This window comes from Ovis canadensis, chromosome 2 (assembly GCF_042477335.2).
Source record: "Ovis canadensis isolate MfBH-ARS-UI-01 breed Bighorn chromosome 2, ARS-UI_OviCan_v2, whole genome shotgun sequence".
Lineage (NCBI taxonomy): Eukaryota > Metazoa > Chordata > Mammalia > Artiodactyla > Bovidae > Ovis > Ovis canadensis.
The window spans coordinates 153814748-153834118 of record NC_091246.1 but is presented as its reverse complement, the minus strand read 5'-3'; the positions used below and the strand labels follow the sequence as shown (position 1 = coordinate 153834118).

General features: G+C 36.8%; 1 protein-coding gene across 2 annotated transcripts in view; it reads left to right on the top strand.

The window, feature by feature from the left end:
* The first annotated feature begins 479 nt into the window (after positions 1–479).
* PSMD14 (proteasome 26S subunit, non-ATPase 14) overlaps positions 480–19371 on the top strand; it is a 103648-nt gene continuing 84756 nt past the window's right edge. The window contains exons 1-3 of one of the 2 annotated variants that reach the window (XM_069574346.1): positions 480–1707; positions 10167–10300; positions 12582–12633. In XM_069574346.1, the coding sequence (XP_069430447.1) occupies positions 12586–12633 (48 nt within the window). In that variant the 5' untranslated portion in view covers positions 480–1707; positions 10167–10300; positions 12582–12585. The remainder of the gene's footprint in view (positions 1708–10166; positions 10301–12581; positions 12634–19371) is intronic. The other variant, XM_069574349.1, reaches the window with a different exon arrangement.

Genomic DNA, 19371 nt, shown 5'->3' with positions numbered 1-19371 from the left:
ATCTTATTTAGGATTATGTGACGAGTGGCTTCTTTCTTGACACTTTCAAGATTCACTTCTTGACTTTGGTTTTCAACAGGTTAATTATAATGTGTCCAGGTGTGTATTTCTTTGAATTTATCCCACTTAGACTTTATTAAGCTTCATGGATATGTGGATTAATAAATTGGAAAGTTTGTGACCATTAAGTGTCATCACATAGTATCAATAATATATACATGTCAAACCTAATCTCTCAATCCTTTCTGTTCTCCCCTTTCCACCTTAGTATTCATCCTTTTGTTCTCTACATCTGTGCTGCTATTTCTGCTTTGTAAATAAAATGATCTATACCGATTGCTAGGCAATGGCACCCCACTCCAGTACTCTTGCCTAGAAAATCCCATGGATGGAGGAGCCTGGTGGGCTGTAGTCCATGGGGTCGCTAAGAGTCGTACACGACTGAGCAACTTCCCTTTCACTTTTCACTTTCATGCATTGGAGAAGGAAATGGCAACCCACTCCAGTATTCTTGCCTGGAGAATCCCAGGGACGGGGGTGCCTGGTGGGCTTCCGTCTATGGGGTAGCATAGAGTCGGACACGACGGAAGCAACTTAGCAGCAGCAGCATACCGTAGACAGCGATTTTTGAGTGGGAAAATTTTGAGTGGGAAATTCTGTATAATTGTGCCACTCAAACAGCTTTGGATTCCTTCCTTTCCCTCTATCCAGTAGATTGATCACCTTTCTTGATTTAGGAATGCTTTAAAGATGCTAGTTATTTAGAACACATCTGACAAAGTGAGAGGGGCTTGGTAAAAGTACTGCCCTAAACAGAGCCTGTACTGAATTGTGATATAAACTGGTCAATAGTCATTTCTTGGGCAGTTTTGCTCTCTCAACACCTAGCAGGGGAGCTACTGGGTAAAACGTTATTGCTGATAATTACTTGGAGAAATGTGAGTAAATGATTTCTTAAGTTTTGTAAATTAAGTTGGGCTTAAAATAGATGGTTTCGCAATTAGGGAAATACTTGTTTTCCTTGAAATTCAATCTTCGCAAATTGGTGAAGACAAGGTGAGTAGACTGCACTATGGAAAAAAACATCAGACCGACCGATTTCCACTGTTTTCACACGTCTCCCTTTTCTCTCTTGCTTCTCAGATAGCCACGTTAAGTTTAGTTCAACTGAACCTTTTCGTTTTGAAGTAGGGCCGCGATGAACACCAAAACGAAAGGAGTTCTGGACTTCGCATTACTACACTTCCCTTTCCTATTGAGTCACCTCCCAGGGTGCGTAGGCCAGCGTCTCGGATCTCGGCGCTGGCCGAGCGCGGAGAAGCGGGGAAGGCAGACGTGAAGGCGGAGCAGCGAGGATGTCCGAGGATGTCCGGCGCTAACTTCCGCCTCGCCCTCCGAGCCTGGAGTCAAGAAGCTGGCCCGCTCCGTCGGTCGCGGGCGCTACTCCTGGGACGCCTGCTCGACTCCCGAGTCGTCTCCAATTGGCCGTCGGAGGAACGGAAGCTGAAGAGGAGCAGTGAACCCGGAAGTGCTTCGCAGCGGAGGCCCGGGCGACTCTTTTGAATGGAATCGGGCTGATTCATCGCCGGTTCGCCTAGCCAGAGCCGGGCCCAGTCCGAGCTGCTGCTGTCGTTGTCGCCGCCGCCGCGTCATCGCTCCTGGAAGACAAGGGTCCAGACCGCGACCTCCCGCTCCGCCCGCCTTCAGGTAAGCCTGTGAAGGCAGGCCTCAGACGTCCGCGGAGGCAGCCGCGCTAGGCCTCTGCTAGCCCCGTGCTTTCCTGAGTCACGTTGCCCAGCAGAGTTGCCACGGCCCCGGGCGGTGAGGGTGGAGTCCAGGTTCCTTCGTCCTCCTCTCTGGCTTCCCGGGTCTCTGATTAAGTTAGGTCTGGATGTACTTTCCTTCCGGGCGTTTCTGCTTCGCTGAATTCACCGCACTTTGGGAACCTCTCCTCCCTATACTGGGAGAATCCTTGGTTTTGGCCACTGTTTGTGTTCTGTGGAAAGTTAGCCCTATGTTGAAAAACTTCGTACCAGACAGGAAACAAGGGCGAGAGAATAAAAGGAACTTTACTGTTGAATGCATGTTTATCACTTCTCCCAAGGATAGGCCTTGACCCATTTTCTTTTAGGTTTTTATCTCCCTTCAAAAAAACAAACAAACAAAAAAAAACCCAGAGGTGCACTGGTTTTTAAACTTGAAACTCTTAAAAACAAAGTGCGATTATTTCTGCTCTGCCTTTGAACGTACTTTCAGTTTGTCCTAATAGAGTAGTTGTTGATGAGTTGATTACATTTCTTGTTTTCGGTAAAACTCAATTTTCCTGGGAACAATACGTTGTGTCAGTCAAGGAAGAAAAATGTAAACGTCTTGAAAAAGTTTGAAAATAAATCCAGTGATCGAAGGCAAGATTCTTGAAATTAAAATGGTTGGTAAAAGATTTAATGGGAAAGGCAAGGAGGAGGTTTTAAAAATGAGCAAGAAATGTCCTTCTAGGGTGAAGATTTTTTTTTTTTTCCCACTGCCCATAAAATTACTTAGCGCTGCTGACTTGATGTTTGTGAGTAAGCAAGAAGACAGCCAGTGATAATGGTGAAATAACAGAGAAAGCACTGAGTACAGTTGTAATGCAGAGGACTATACCCCTCTAGTCTTGTCCTATGAAACTGCCAACTGGTTCATTTAAAGTTTGAATTGGGTATGTTTTAAACATACAGACTTAAGTGGATTATTGTGCATTTGAAGAGATTAAGATACGTGGTGGCTGAGAATTAACTACGGGATGCATTTAGTGAAGTGGTATTTCATGAGAGACCTGAATATTATCTTGATTTTGTTTTAGAACAAAGTTACATGTGGCCAACAGGAGAAAGTTCTGAAGTCATGATCTTTCAGTGTAGCCCCACCTGTTGAGTTTGGGAGATTTTTTTCCCCCCCTAGGATGCTTGATAAATATTATATTGTTGTTCTAATTGAAAAGCTGAGTTTTTAACCTGCCTGACATGGGTTTAATTTACTTTTATATCTGTCTGTCAACCTTGTGTTTAATATCTAGTTTCAGAACCCTTGTTTGAAAATCAGTAACACGAAGCAGTTGTGCTTAAAATTTGTTTTTAGTTTTATAGCAATGTTTGTTTCCTTAGTTGTTGTCCACCTGTGAAAGCCTTACCTAAACACTTGTGATTTTTACTTGTGAACTTGTCTTCTACCCAGTTTGTCGTACTCATTTGACACTCATGTTTTATGATATTTTGATGTCCCCGTCTGTAAAGTGAGAATTGGATTAAATAATCTCTTCTGGCTCTAAGTAAGTGTAGTCGCTCAGTCATGTCTGACTCTTTGCAACCCCATGGACTGTAGGCCACCAGGCTCCTCTGTCCATGGGATTCTCCAGGCAAGAATACTGGAGTGGGTTGCCATTTCCTTCTCCAGGGGATCTTCCCAACCCAGGGATCGAACCTGGGTCTTCCGCATCACAGGCAGATGCTTTACCCCTCTTCTGGCTCTAAGAGAATACTAATAACAGTTACTGAGTATCTGTGAATATCTCAGGCACTGTGTTAGGTGCTTGTATTTTTTTTTTTTCTTACAGCAGACTTGCAAGAAAGATACCACTCTCATTTTAAGATGAGGTCTAGACTCTAGATCTAGAGTCTAGAAGAAGGGAACTTGTTCACATCATATATAGAGACGGTAGGTGAAGACGCTAGGATTCAAATCTAGGTCTGATTTCCTCCAGAGCCTTTCCAGCTGAATCTTTTTACTTTATGCTTTTTTCTTGGGTTTGTATCATTCCTCTCAGGTGGATGGTAAATTCTTTTGGTGAAAGTGACTAAATTCATTAGTGACTCTATTTTTGTATCATCTTATATACAACAATCATGAAGCCCTAATTTGTTAGTAAGTTGTGTCCCACTTTTTGTAGCCTGCCAGGCTCCTCTGTCTGTGGGATTTCCCTGGAGTGGGTTGCCATTTCCTTCTCCCGGGGATCTTCCCGACTCAGGGACTGAACCTCAGGTCTCCTGCATTGGCAGACAAATTCTTTATCTCTGAGCCACCAGGGAAGCCCTATATATATACTAGGAACTATTTAATAAATGTTTTGTTTTAGTGCTGTAATTAGGAGATAGCACAAGATACTTAAAATAATTCTATCCTTACTATTCTAAATGGGGGGGGGATCTTGCTTTTCAAATCTTATTTATACAATTAAATTAATGTTGACTGTTTCTGTTTCTTTCACTGAAGAAAATGAGAGGAAGAAATTCCTAATTACACAAATCAGAGAGTAGAGGAATTAGAAATACAGTGAGATCACAAATACAGAATAAAGAATTTATCATCAGTTTGAGAATAGTATGTAAGTGCAGCATGGGTTGAGAGGTAAAAATGAGCTGGAAAACAGAAGAAAAACTCGAACAAATAAGGGCTTTATGATTTTGTTAGCTCAGTTTGGGAGATGAAAAAGTGGAAAATCATGAGGATTTTTAAAGTACTGATACTTATTTTGTACTGTTTTTTTTTTTCCTTTTTTACCAGAGTTCTAGACATTATATATGACACGTTAGGCATAAACACTTTATTCATATTATCGGATAATTTTTTAGCTAATAATATCATGAATGAGCTCTTGAGTCCTTTTCTTTTTGATAGATGTAAAAACTTAGTTTTGATCCATAGACATTTTGCATTGCTTTTATTTCTGAGTATTTGAAATATTCTTTTTTTGTAAGTATTCTTTTATGTTCTAGTGTAACAACTTAAATTTTATGAACCCCTTTGCTAAATTCTGCAAAAAAACAAGTCCCTCCTCTTCAGCGTGATTGATTCATTTTTTACTGTGAAATATGCCCAGTGTTTTGAAATTCACTAAATGTCAAACTCTTTGGGAAGAAGAACCTGTGTTGAATGAGCACTAGCTATGCTCACAGGATGAGCAGCTGATGACAGCAGCTAGCATTCATTGTTTACTTCCTATGTGCCAAGCATTATTAAATGTTATTTTTGTTCATTGTCTTCTTTAATATTCTAAACAATTCTGTGAGATAGATATTATCATTATCCCCATTTTACAGATGAGAAAACTGAGCCTGAGAGAGGTAATTGGCCCAAGGACACAGAGCTAAAACGTGTTGGAATCAGGATTTGAGTCCTGGCACTGAGACTCTAGACTCTTAAGCTCTTAACCTTAATATACCAAGAAAAACAGTCATCACTATTTACCACCTGGGTCCAGTAGATCTTTTAAAATTTCTTACACCTTATTCAGTTTTTGAATAATTTATAGAAGTAAAAATAAAAGAATAGTAAAAAAAAGTATATTTAGAAATGTTAATGATATTTAAACATAGCACATGCAAATTTTTGTTCTGCATTTTCCTGGTTTTGAAGGCATATGTACCTGAAATGGATAACATCATTTAAATGTAAATAGCTGTCCATCATCCATCATACACGAACCTACATTTTTTTAATAACGTCTCTTAAGAGGCCCTAGCTTATCTTTTCTTCTGGTTCTACTTGTGCTTGCAATACTTTGTGCGTGTGTATGTGTGTTAAAATATGCATGTAATAAAATTTACCATTTTAACCTTTGTTAGGCCTACAGTTCAGCGGCATTTAAGTACATTCACATTGTGTAATCATCACTACCATCCATCCCTAGAACTCTTTCATCTTCCCTGATGCAATAATTTTTAATTGTATAAGATAGTTTTTAAAGTAAGCTTATGGTTTTGCTGAAGTAGGGATAGCCATCATCTTTGCTCATAAGACATTCTTACTTTTAGATTTAAGAACACCAGTTAGTCCAGTGATTTTTTTTTTTAATTTGTGTTCTTTCTTTTTACTCACCTTCGTGTACACATCAGCATTTGTCCACATTTGAACTATATCAACATCATAAATGATAACAATATGTTGCCTCTTTTGCAAAACAGGTTCTTGTTGTCAAACTGTGTAAGGAGTCCTTTTTGTTGAATATTAACTAGATATTTCATATTTCCTTTTTGATCTTAGAAATTCATTGTCCAACTCATTGATCGTTTAAAAAATAATTTTTGAAGTAAAATTCACATAGCACAAAATTAACTTAAAATTTTTTTTAAGTTATTTCTTTTTTAAAATTAACGTATAGTTGATTGGTAATTTGTACCAGTTGGCTATACAGCAGAGTGACTCAGTTATACACATATATGCATTCTTATATTCTTTTCAAAACTATCCATTTTAAAGTGAACAGTTTAATATCATTTCAGTTCAGTTCAGTCGCTCAGTCATGTCCAACTCTTTGTGACCCCATGAACCGCAGCACGTGAGGCCTCCCTGTCCATCACCACCTCCCAGAGTCCCCCAAACTCTCCCAGGATTAGGGTCTTTTCAGATCAGTCAGCTCTTCGCATCAGGTGACCAGAGTATTGGAGTTTCAGCTTCAACATCAGTCCTTCCAGTGAACACCCAGGACTGATTTCCTTTAGGATTGACTGGTTGGATCTCCTTGTAGTCCAAGGGACTCTCAAGAGTCTTCTCCAACACCGTGGGTCAAAAGCATCAGTTCTGCTCTCAACTTTCTTTATAGTCCAACTCTCACATCCATACATGACTACTGGAAAAACCATAGCCTTGACTAGATGGACCTTTGTTGACAAAGTAATGTTTCTGCTTTTGAATATGCTGTCTAGGTTGGTCATAACTTTCCTTCCAAGGAGTAAGCGTCTTTTAATTTCATGGCTGCAGCCACCACCTGCAGTGATTTTGGAGCCCCCAAAAATAAAGTCTGACACTGTTTCCTCATCTATTTGCCCTGAACAGATGGGACCAGATGCCATGATCTTAGTTTTCTGAATGTTGAGCTTTAAGCCAACTTTTTCACTCTCCACTTTCACTTTCATCAAGAGGCTCTTTAGTTCTTCGCTTTCTGCCATAAGGGTGGTGTCATCTGCATGTCTGAAGTTACTGATATTTCTCCCAGCAATCTTGATTCCAACTTGTGCTTCTTCCATCCCAGCATTTCACATGATGTACTCTGCATATAAGTTAAATAAGCAGGGTGACAATATACAGCCTTGATTTATACCTTTATTCATTTGGAACCAGTCTGTTGTTCCATGTCCAGTTCTAACTGTTGCTTCCTGACCTGCATATAGGTTTCTCAAGAGGCAGGTTAGGTGGTCTGGTATTCCCATCTCTTTCAGAATTTTCCACATTTTGTTGTGATCCACACAGTCAAAGGCTTTGGCATAGTCTATAAAGCAGATATAGATGTTTTTCTGGAACTCTTGCTTTTTCGATGATCCAGTGGATGTTGCCAATTTGATCTCTGGTTCCTCTGCCTTGTCTAAAAGAAGCTTGAACATCTGGAAGTTCACAGTTCACGTATTGCTGAAGCCTGGCTTGGAGAATTTTGAGCATTACTTTACTAGCATGTGAGATGAGTGCAATTGTGCGGTAGTTTGAGCATTCTTTGGCATTGCCTTTCTTTGGGATTGGAATGAAAACTGACCTTTTCCAATCATCTAGTAGATTCATAATGTTGTACAACTACTCTCTATATTTATTAATAGTTCTGTAACATTTACATTCTTCTGAAGTAAAATCCCCTATTCACAAAGCAGTTTCTCCATTTTATTTCTTTCCCTAGCCCCTGGCAATACCAGTGTGCATTTTGTCTCTATAGATTTATATATTTTGGATATTTCATATAAATGGAGTCATTCAATATATGACCTTTTACACATGACTTCTTTCAAAGAGCATGTTTTGGGATTCATCCACTCTGTAACATTTATCAATATTTAATACCTTTTTATAGTTGTATAACATTCCATATGTTCCATTGTATGTATATATAGAATTTGTTTATCTTTTCCTCCTTTTATGAACATTTGGGCTGTTTCCACCTTTTCGCTGTTCATGCATGTACATGTACTTGTTTTGAATACCCGTTTTCAGTTCTTTTGGATATATAGCTGGGAGTAGAATTTCTGGGTCCTGTGGTAATTCTGTGTTGAACTTTTTGAAGAACTCCCAAGTGTTTCCAACACTCACTGGATTTTAAGTTTTAGAAAATATCTAGGATATTGTCAGTGGTGTGAGATGTTGTTTATATCAGGGTGATTTCATCTGAATGATTTTACCCTTCCAGAGGACATTTGGCAATGTCTGGAGACATTTTTTTTTTTTTTAAGTAAAGTTGATTTGCAGTATTGTGTTAGTTTCAGGGGGATAGCAAAGTGATTCAAAGTTATATATATATATACACACACACACATATATTAGGTTATTTTCCATTATATGTTATTACAAGATATTGAACATTGTTCACCATGTTATACAGCAAATCCTTGTTACTTCTCTATTTTCTGAATAGTAGTTTGCACTGTTAATCCCTTCCTCCTAGTTTATCCCTTCTTCACCCCCTCTCCCCTTTGGTGACTGTTTCTTTTCTATGTCTGTGAGTTTGTTTTTGTCTTGCATATAGATGTATTTGTATTATTTTTTAGATTCCACATATAAGCGATATAATTTTTATCCTCTCTGTCTGGCTTTGCTTAGTATGAAAATCTCTAGGTCCGTCTATGTTGCTGCAAGTGGCAATGGTTCATTCTATTTTTTATGGCTGAGTAATATTCCCGTGTGTGTGTGTGTGTGTGTGTGTGTGTGTGTGTGTGTGTGTGAAATATTCTTGAACCAATCATCTGTTGATGGGCACTTGGGTTGCCTCCACGTCTTGACTTTTGTAAATAGTGCAGCTATAAACATTGGGATACATGTATCTTTGCTAATTGTCATCTTTTCCAGATATATGCCCAGGAGTGGGATTGCTGGATCATATGGTAGTTCTATTTTTAGTTTTTAAGGAAACCTCCCTATTATTTTTCATAATAGCTGCACCGGTTTACATCCCCAACAACAGGGCAGGAAGGTTCCCTTTTTTGGAGACAGTTGTGATTATCACAGCTGTACTTGCTATAGGGTCTAGTGAGTAGAGGCCAGGGAAGCTGCTAAACATCCTGTAGTGCACAAGACAGCCCTCTACAGCAAAAAAGTTACTTGGTTCTGAATGTCAGAAGTGCCAAAGAAACCTTGGCTCATGTCAGCTTTATTGTCATCACTAGAGTGCTGTTACTTTTTTTTTTTAGCGTTCATCTCGTGATTCTCTAATAATTGTGAAACTTTTTCTCTGTCAGTTCCCTCTTTGCTGTTAGGGGAGGAATATGAGGGATTCTGAAGTACTTGTTCAGTGAAAGCTAACAAAAATGACTACAAAGATGGTATCTCTAGTGTTTTGTATCTTTTTGAAAGATGAAGCAGTGCTTTGGGCAGCACCATAAAAACTGAAAGATGATGCAGTGGCTATAATGTATTTCACTGTTGCATTATTTGGGGTAATCTTGCATTTTCTCCTTAGTTTAGTCTTCTTTGGCATAGTTTAGAATAATTGATTAGGACATGTCAGAGTAATTCCTGCTGCTAAGTCGCTTCAGTCATATCCGACTCTGTGCGACCCCAGAGACAGCAGCCCACCAGGCTTCCCCATCCCTGGGATTCTCCAGGCAAGAACACTGGAGTGGGTTGCCATTTCCTTCTCCAGTGCATGAAAGTGAAAAGTGAAAATGAAGTCGCTCAGTCATGTCCAACTCTTCGCGACCCCATGGACTGCAGCCTACCAGGCTCCTCCGTCCATGGGATTTCCCAGGCAAGAGTGCTGGAGTGGGGTGCCATTGCCTTCTCCTAGAGTAATTCCTAGGATAATGAAATAACAAACTTTAAAGATATACGGAAATTAACCACTAAGATTCCATAATATATTACAGATTTCTAATAATGTGCAGTGAACCTATATGGTAATTTTGTTCTATTTAAAAATGAATAAATCTTTGTTCTTTAAAACTCCTCTAGAAAGACTGAAAGTCATGAGATAGCAATCTTTACATATAATTAGAACAACGCAAAAAAATCTTTAGGATCAAAAAATTTGGATACAGAGGTAATCACTATGCTCTATAGCTCCCTTGGGTGGTATTTCATTCTGTACTCTCAGGAAATGATAATTAAAAATCAATTTTGATTTCTCTTTTGTTTTTAGAAATTTTGCTTATTTCCCTCCTTAGTTCTCAAAATAATTATCTTATTTAATTATTATTATTATCATTATATTTTTGTAGGAGAGAGAGAAAGGGGAAAAAAAGCCTTGGGAAAAATTATACCTGCCAATATTAACAAGAGCTTGAATTTAAAGAAATTTTTCAAACTCAGCAAATTGAAGCTTAATACCACAATAGCTGTAGCTACTGACCAGGTAAGAATTAAGAATGTATTTTACTTTTATTTATTCTTTCAGGATATTGTTATAACAATATTATGAAAATGTGTTACTTTTAACACAGATCAAAAGCCCAGATTTAAGAGCTCTTGAAAGTCACAAGTAGCCTTTTTGTTCTTGTCTGCTTTCTATAAACTTCTTAAAAGTAGTGTAATTTAGAACACTTAACAATATATTTCATTTCCAAATGTTGGTTTTTTATTAAACCTTATTATCTTATCTTAAATGTTTTAGTTTGATAAATATTTTTTTCTGTTTGCTGAGACATCTCATTTTGCTAAAAACACAAGTTTGACCTGCCAGATTTTCTTTCCCTCTGCTCCCCACTTAGCTCATGTATATTCACAGCATCTGGAGTCTGTGTAAAGTCATCAGAAACAACACAGGGGGAATAGATAAACTGAACACAGCTGGGAATTTACTTTGGCTTGGAATATATAAAATGTCTAAAATTTTTCCCCCCATTTGTTCTTTATTTTAGTAAGCTTGCACTGATCCAAGAGAATTTTTTTTTTCTTGGAATAATATCTTGTAGAGGAATAAATGTCTTTTATATTTTAAATACACAGGAGTTTATTTTGTTTTGTTTTCAGTCAACAGCCTTTAAAAAGTACTGTGTATGGAATGCCATATTTGAGTTATGGAATTTTAATGAGAATTTAATGGAGAATTTATTTGTAAATGTTGCTGTTAGGAGGGTTAGTTAATACTGTGAAGTGGAAATTTTGTTTAGACTATCAAGTTTCCTTATGTGCCTTTTCGTTTTTTAAAGAGAGTTTATTATCAGTCTCACAAACTTGTGGAGTGAAGGATGCCAGACCCAAAACATATTATTTTGTTTATATAAAATTCAAAAACCCTGAGAAGGTATGCTGTTAGACCTTGGAATTCTGCCTTTGCAGGGGGTTGGAGACTAGGAAGGAGCATAAAAGAGTCTTAGGTGCTGGTAAGGTTCTCTTTCTTCATCTAGGTGGTGGTTATGGTGGTATGTTCACTTTGTACAGATTCCATGGTTGTATCATTTGGGCACTTTTCTAAATTAGGATTTGAATGAAGTTTGCAGTATTAACAATGTTAAATATTCACAGGATTAAATTGTTAGCAATATTCAGCAAACATGATTAGGTAACAGTATAATGATTATAAGTTAGTAGAGTTAGTAAAGCTGTTCTAACTAGTAAAACAACTTGGACAAGTGACAAAATTAATCTGTTAGTGTTTATTTAGTTTCAAATATAATTTGTAGTAATGCCATTTTCTAAAGCATACATGTAGGAAGAAGAGGAATTTTAAGACATAGTAGAAGTGACTTAGCAGCAGCAGTTTTCAAGTAGAAAAAATTGCTTCATTATTATGTTTATTTAGTTGTACTAATATTAATTTTTATAATTTGATTACTCTTTTTTGTGCATTTGTGGCCATATTAGTACCCTTGCTATTTTTCCCTTTGATTTCTTCTGTGAAATTTTTGAGCTTATAAGAGTATCTTCTGTGGTTACTCCAGAAATGAAAAAAAATCAGATCGACATTTCAAAGTTAATCTTCTTTGTATTGATTTACTCTAAAATTGAGGCCAGAAGCCGAATTTCCTTAGTGAAAATGGTGTATATCTTCACATTATCTGAAATAACGCAAACTATCTGTGTGGATTCTAGAACACTATCCTAATGCACTTAATGTTTACTTTATAATATTTTGTTTAGTATAATGAGTGCGTTTTAAAGCCTTTGATGCTAATTCAGAGATCCATAATCTGCTCACAATGTCTTTCACATGTAGTTTTGATGATAACTGACAAGCTGTAAGTTAATTAGCACAGAACTTACTAATGAGGATGTTAAAATTTAATTTAAAAGTGAGGATTTTTATTTGTACACTCTGGACAAATTGAAGGAAATTCAATCATACAAATGATAAGCATTTCAGGCACTTTTTCCTCATTCAGGTACTTTATTAGATAACAATAAGAAAATATAATTAACTTAATGATAGCAAAGTTTTGAAAGTATGCTAAGATTGCTTGTCTTTAGAACTAGGGAAAACCCAAAACCAAAGCAGTAAAATAAGGTCTGTTAATTAGCATGGAAGACAGCTTCTTGAATTAATATGTGGTGTTAATTAACAGGAAGTCTGATGTTGTGTTGTAATTACCACCAATATTTTTGACATACTGAGTGACTGAAGGTGAATTACATAGATAGCAATTGAGTAAACACTTTTGTGCTTAGGATCGTTTTTCTTTGTTTCTGTTTTCTAGAAATATGGACAGACTTCTTAGACTTGGAGGAGGTATGCCTGGACTGGGCCAGGTTAGTATATGGACTAACTATTTTTTTGTGTGTTAAATACAAGCCTTTCACTAGTTATCCAAACAGAAAGAAATCACTCCCAAGAAATTCTCCTCACAGATAACCTTATGGTAAGAAGCGTCCCTTACTGCTGGTTGTTGTGTACCAACACTAGATAACTTGTGAGAATATGTTCTATTAATTTAATTTTCTCCTAAGAATAAGAATTTTCTCTGCTTTGATTTAAACTTTTGAGATATGCAAGATAATCAAACTTGCCTTTTGGTGAAACAAAGAGAGACTCATAATATGGTATTTCTGGGTTTACAATGTAGACTTTAAAAGTAACACATGAAAAAGTAAACCGTGCATACTATTGGCAAATCCGGAAAAGCCATAGAATGTCTGTATGGACAACCTTAACACTGATAAATTCCTTCCAGTAATTATGATCCATGGATGAATAAGTAATACCTCTTTTTCCTTTAAATTTGATATATATGATTTCTTTCATATTCTTATTAAAATTAAATTAATTTTCAGTTATTTTTAATATTATCATTTATCTTGTTCTGCACAGTTGAGGCAAATGGCCTCCAGATACACTTCTGTCTTAGGATATTCTGTCTGCTTTCAGCTGAAGAAGAAATTTCTGCCATTTTTGAATTCTTCAGTGATTGTCTTCCCAATCTTCCAGTCACAAAAAAGATGATTATGTGAGACTTTTATGTAATATATTATTTTATGTTGACATTTTGGGAGTATTTTTCTAACCCACATTTAGAACCCTTTTAGTGATCAGCTTTCCCGTATTTCCATATCACTGTCAATGACTTTGTCTTCCTTTATTCATAGTAGTCTAATATTTTGTGTGGGAAGTAGTTGTGTTTGAGATTTCATGAAAGTTTCAATGTTTCTTAGGCACTTTTACAAGAATTCTGTATTAGGTCCGTTGTGCTTGATGACTAATAAACCTTTTCCTTTTAGGATGTTGAAGGCATTTTATGATTCTATATTATACCCTTGCATAGACCATTTGTTAGTTTTGACTGTTTCTCGTTCCTTTTCTGTAAGCATGTTTCTTTATGATTCTTCATTTTTCTAAAATCTTTGCAATACGTTTGCTTAAGAGGTCTAAATTTCTCTGAACTTGGCCCCTAAAGCTGCTTTCATACTTTTGCACACATTATAGATTGTTTCTAGAATTTTCTGATTCACTCTAAAATCACCAGTAATATTGTTTAGGTATAAAAAGTGTCAAAAGTGAACTGAGGTGGTGTATAGATACTTCACATTTACCTGCAAATTACAGGTCAAGGTATTACCTTACTGGAATTCTTAAGAGAAGTTGCTTCAAATTTAAATACCAAAATAACTTTTCCCTTAAGTAGTAGATACAGTAAGTTATATATCCATGCCAGAAATCCATGCCTGGAAATGCTGGACATGAAATGATGGTTTGATTGACTACAAATTGATTGACATCATACCTCAGTGACCACTGCAAACCTTTGCATTGAGCGGAAAACCAAGTGTTGGTTCAGTAACCTGGCCTTGGTTTTGGATAATTTCATCGGCACGTGTTCCTCCTTAATTTGTATTCTTATTTGAACTTAAAAATATGTTGTCTGAGAGTCTGTTACTTCATGTGTTTCATTTTTCTGATTAGATGACAGACTTTCAAAAGAATGATATATGGGGTTCTTATTTCTGTGATAACCTTATTTATCAAATACTAGGTGTTCAATAATTATATTTTTTCTTAAAATTTTATTATGCTCTTGTTCTAACCTAAATTGACAAACAGATATGATGTTACTTCTTTAAAATGAAAAGTTGTGTGTATTACTTTGTTATAAGGAGTAAAAAAGTTAAGTGTATTGTTTATTAAAAATTTTTTTTGGCTGTGCATCCGTGGCACACAGGATCTTAGTTCTCTGACCAGGGATCAAACCTATGCCTCTGCAGTGGAAGGAGGGCGTCTTAACCACTGGAGTGCCAGGGAAAGTCCCAAGTGCATTATTTAGTTTCAATTAAAAAGTCAAAGATCTTTGGGTTGATAATAGCTATTTCCATTTGATAATGTGTAGCAGCCAATAAAAGTAGAAAAGGAGATAGAAGTTGTTTTATCCCTCCAAATATAAGTGGGAAATGTTACTATCTTACCATATAATGGAAAAGTCAGAATTTCTTCATAAATAGGGGCAGATTACTTGCTGTTAACTTTTCGATGGCCCTTTTAAAACATTGAAATTGTAGCAGAATAAAGTTTTCCATCCATCCTACTGACTCAGCTTTCTTTGACTAGAAATGACATTTCTCTTTTCCATGGCTAATCCTTTCACTTATTCTCTGATCCCATCCTGTCTTGAAACCTTACTCATCTCCACTGTCCTTTTTCTCTGTTACAGATATTTAAATGTCCTATATCCCCCCCAAACTTCCCTGCATCCTGCCATTAAACATTTCGTTTCCAGAATTCCTGTAATAATAACTGAGACTCACATATCCTGCCTCCTTACTTCCATTGACTGATGAGATTATATTCTGGCCTCCTCCATTACTGTACTAGAATTGTTCAGATTGTCAGGTCTGTTGGCTCACTGTTAGTTCTCTTTCACTGTTTTAATATATCACATTGTTCACAGTGTCTTTCTTGAATCTTTCTTCCATTAGCTTTTTTCTGTTACTTTTTCCTAGTTCTTCATCATGGTATGCATACCCTATAAGATGACTTAAAGTTTTTTTTTTAATATTACATTTTTAAATGTTATTATTTGAACAGTAGCAGGCTAAAATCATTAAATCTGTCCATAATACCCTACTTCAGTATAACTTATCAGTAGTGAAGCAAAAACAGATGTTTTATTAGAACTATTAACAGTTTGTAAATGAATAGCTTTTTGTTTCAAATATGTTTTTATTTACTTTGCTACAGTGCTTATGAACTTGAAATTACTGAAAGATATGAGATAATTATATTAAAAGCATTTATTGCTCTCGTTAGACTGCTTGATTTTCTTTATAACTATCCCAACTTAGATCTTGGCAACTAAGCTATTTCCAAAAGCAGTCAAGACTAAACCCAAGAGATGGGCATAGCCAAAGCATAGTCAGCAGTCTCTAAAAGTTTCTTTTAAAATAATTTAATAATACTTACTTTATTTTATGTATTTATATTTTGGCCTTGGCACGTGACTTACAGATCTTAGTTCTCTGATGGTGGATTGAACTTGTGTTTCCTGAAGTGGAAGCTCAGAGTCCTAACCACTGGACCACCAGGGAATTCCATCCACAAGTTTAGGGACTTCCCTTCTGATCTAGTGGCTAAGACTGCACTCCCAATGCAGGGTGCCTGGGTTCAATCCCTGGTCAGGAAACTAGATCCCACATGCCTCAGCTAAGTGTTCATGCCACAACTGAAAGATTCTGCATGCCACAGCTGACACTTGGTGCAGTCCAATAAATACATATTAAATTTAAATAGAAGTTTTAGTTTAAGTCTCTTGGTCAATTTTAACTTTAGAAGAGTTGAGATAAGCTTAAAAGTGAATGAAACTGGAGTAAAATGTCTTTGGCATTATCTTGTATTTGAATTCTTTAGACCAGTGTTTTGACTTTTTTAATATGTTGGTTGTTATCATTATTTAGGGACCTAACAATCTAGTAGACATACAGCAGTTATGTTTTAAGGGCCTGGCACTACTTCGAATTAGCAAATGCTAGTCCTGGAGAAGGCAGTGGCACCCCACTCCAGTACTCTTGCCTGGAAAATCCCATGGATGGAGGAGCCTGGTAGGCTGCAGTCCATAAGGTCGCTAAGAGTCAGACAGGACTGAGCGATTTCACTTTCACTTTTCACTTTCATGCATTGGAGAAGGAAATGGCAACCCACTCTAGTATTCTTGCCTGGAGACTCCCAGGGACAGAGGAGCCTGGTGGGCTGCCGTCTATGGGGTCGCACAGAGTTGGACACGACTGAGCGACTTAGCAGCAGCAGCAGCAGCAGCAGCAGCAGCAGCAGCAGCAGCAGCAGTGCTTTTTATAAATAATGTGATTTTTATAGGATATGATATTTAATTTTTTATGCAAAAAGGGAAAGTGAGACTGAATTGAGGAAATGATGCTTGAACTAAATTTTGGATTATAACCCAGACAAACTGAGAAAAGCCAGGAGAATATGTGATATGAGGGGAAATAATGGAAAAAGAAGCTGGTAAGGGAGTTTGGAATAGATTAGATATAGGCATTCAGCAGGTATTGAATGCCATTCTTAGTGCTTTTTACTTTTTCTCCAATTGTTGTACTTTGATGAAGACTTTTTATTTTTTTATCAGAGTTGTAAGATAATTCCACCTGTGTTTTTGAAAAGTAATTCTAGTGGTAGTTTGGAGAATAGGTAGGAGGAAAGAGTTTAAAGGTAAAGTCATCAATTATATGAAATATTTTTGACTTTTAACCTTCTAGGAACATAGTAGGATTATGCCTTTCCATCATTTTTGAACTTAGCCTGCTTGTGGTTTTGCTTTGGCCAGTGGAATTTGACTTGGAAATTGACAGGTCACTTTTAGACAGAAACTTTAAGAATCAGTGTGTGATTTGCCTGCCCTGGTAACCCAAGAAATGGAATCTCTCTGAATGGAATCTCTCTGAGAGAGAGCAACATAACAACCTATAAGTCAGAAATCCTATGATTTTTGTGTGAAATTGCTGAATTTTTTTAGTCTCTAGTTTTTAAGAAACATGATATAGGCCAAACTAAACACAAACTAAAAACATATGTTTTACCTGTAAGTTACCAGATTGTATCTTTCTAACACTGACTTCAGTAACTTCTGGTGCAAAAATAAGGGAAAATACTATAGGAGGGGGTGGTCAGAAAAAGCTTTCTGAAAGTGGTGAGATGTAAGCTACATTTTGAAGGGTTATTCCAGGTGACTAGACTTAAAAAAAAAAAGGCTTCACAAATTGAATATAATCTGCTTTATTTGTTACAACTCCCAAATCCACAGTGTATGGATTTTGTATTTAAAACCAATAACTATTTTTTGGTTTCTGTTGAGTCTTAGAGTAGGAATGTTCTTTCAATTATTTATCTTACAGGTTTTAATGTAACATTTTATAGAAGGGATTAATATAATATAGTAATGGGGGAAATGACTGGAATAAATGCAGAAGTAACACCATTTTCATGAATGATGAGTTTCAGTATCACATGCCAGTTCTCTCCAGTTAATCATAAATTCAGTGCAGTTCCAATAAAAATACCAACCAGAATTTTCATGGAATTAGAAAACTGATTATAAAATTTATATAGGAGAAAAAAAAAAAAACCCCAAGAATAGCAAAGAGATTCTTAGAAAGGAAAAAGAAATTTTGTTTTACCAAATATCAAAATATATTTTAATGCTGTGTGACTCAAGTATTGGTACTCAAGTATTGTGTGACTCAAGTATGTTTTATTGGTATAGAGATCGGTGGTGGTATTGTTCAGTCACCAAGTTATGTCCGATTCTTTGCAACTCCGTGGACTATAGCACGCCAGTCTTCCCTGTCCCTCACCATCTCCTGGAGTTTGCCCAAGATAGAGATAGGTAGATTGGTATAATCAAATAGAAAGTCCAGAAATAGACTCATGTATATATGGAAACTTGATTTATAGTAGAGATGGTATTAAAAACAAGTGGGGAAAGAGAGGCCTGTTCATTAAATGATGCTGAAGCAGGTGGCTTTCTTTATGGGAAGGAAAACTAATACTAAATTCCTACCTAATTCTGAACACAAAAATCTATAGCAAATGGATTAAAGATCTACCTATGAAAATTAAACTTTATAATTTTGGAAGACACACCTATTAGGATAGTTATTATCCAGAAAATGTAGCAAATATTGGTGAGAGTATAGAGAAACCCTTGTGCGTTGCTGGTAGGAATGTAAAATTGTGTGACCTCTGTGGAAAATGGTATGGTGGGTCCTCAAAAAATTAAATAGAATTATATGATCCAGCAATTCCATATCTGGGTATATAACCCAAATAATTGAAATTAGGGGCTCAAATAGATATTTGTACAGCTGCTTTATAGCAGCAGCATTTGTAATAGCCAAAAGGTAGACGCAGCTTGTATTTATTGATGGCTTAGTGGATAAACAAAATGTGGTATATTAATACTGTGGATTATTATTCAACCTAAAAAGTGCTGACACATGCCTCAACATGGGTGAACTTTGAAGACATTATTCTGAATGGAATTAACCAGTCACAAAAGGACGAATATTTTATGATCTTGGTTAAATGAGTTACTAATCTGATTCATAGAGGCAAAAAGTAGGATGGTGGTTGCCAGGAGTCGGGGGTTGTAGTGGAATGAAGAGTTGGTGTTTAATGGTACAGAGTTTCAGGTTGGGAAGACGAAAGTTCTGTAGACGGTGGTGATGATTGTACTACTGCTGCTGCTAAGTCACTTCAGTCGTCTACGACTCTGTGTGACCCCATAGACGGCAACCCACGAGGCTCCCCCATCCCTGGGATTCTCCAGGCAAGAACACTGGAGTGGGTTGCCATTTCCTTCTCTAATGCATGAAAGTGAAAAGTGAAAGTGAAGCCGCTCAGTCGTGTCCGACTCTTAGCAACCCCATGGACTGGAGCCCACCAGGCTTCTCTGTCCATGGAATTTTCCAGGCAAGAGTACTGGAGTGGGGTGCCATTGCCTTCCCACAACAGTGTGAATGTATTAATGCCATGAAATTGTGTACTTAACA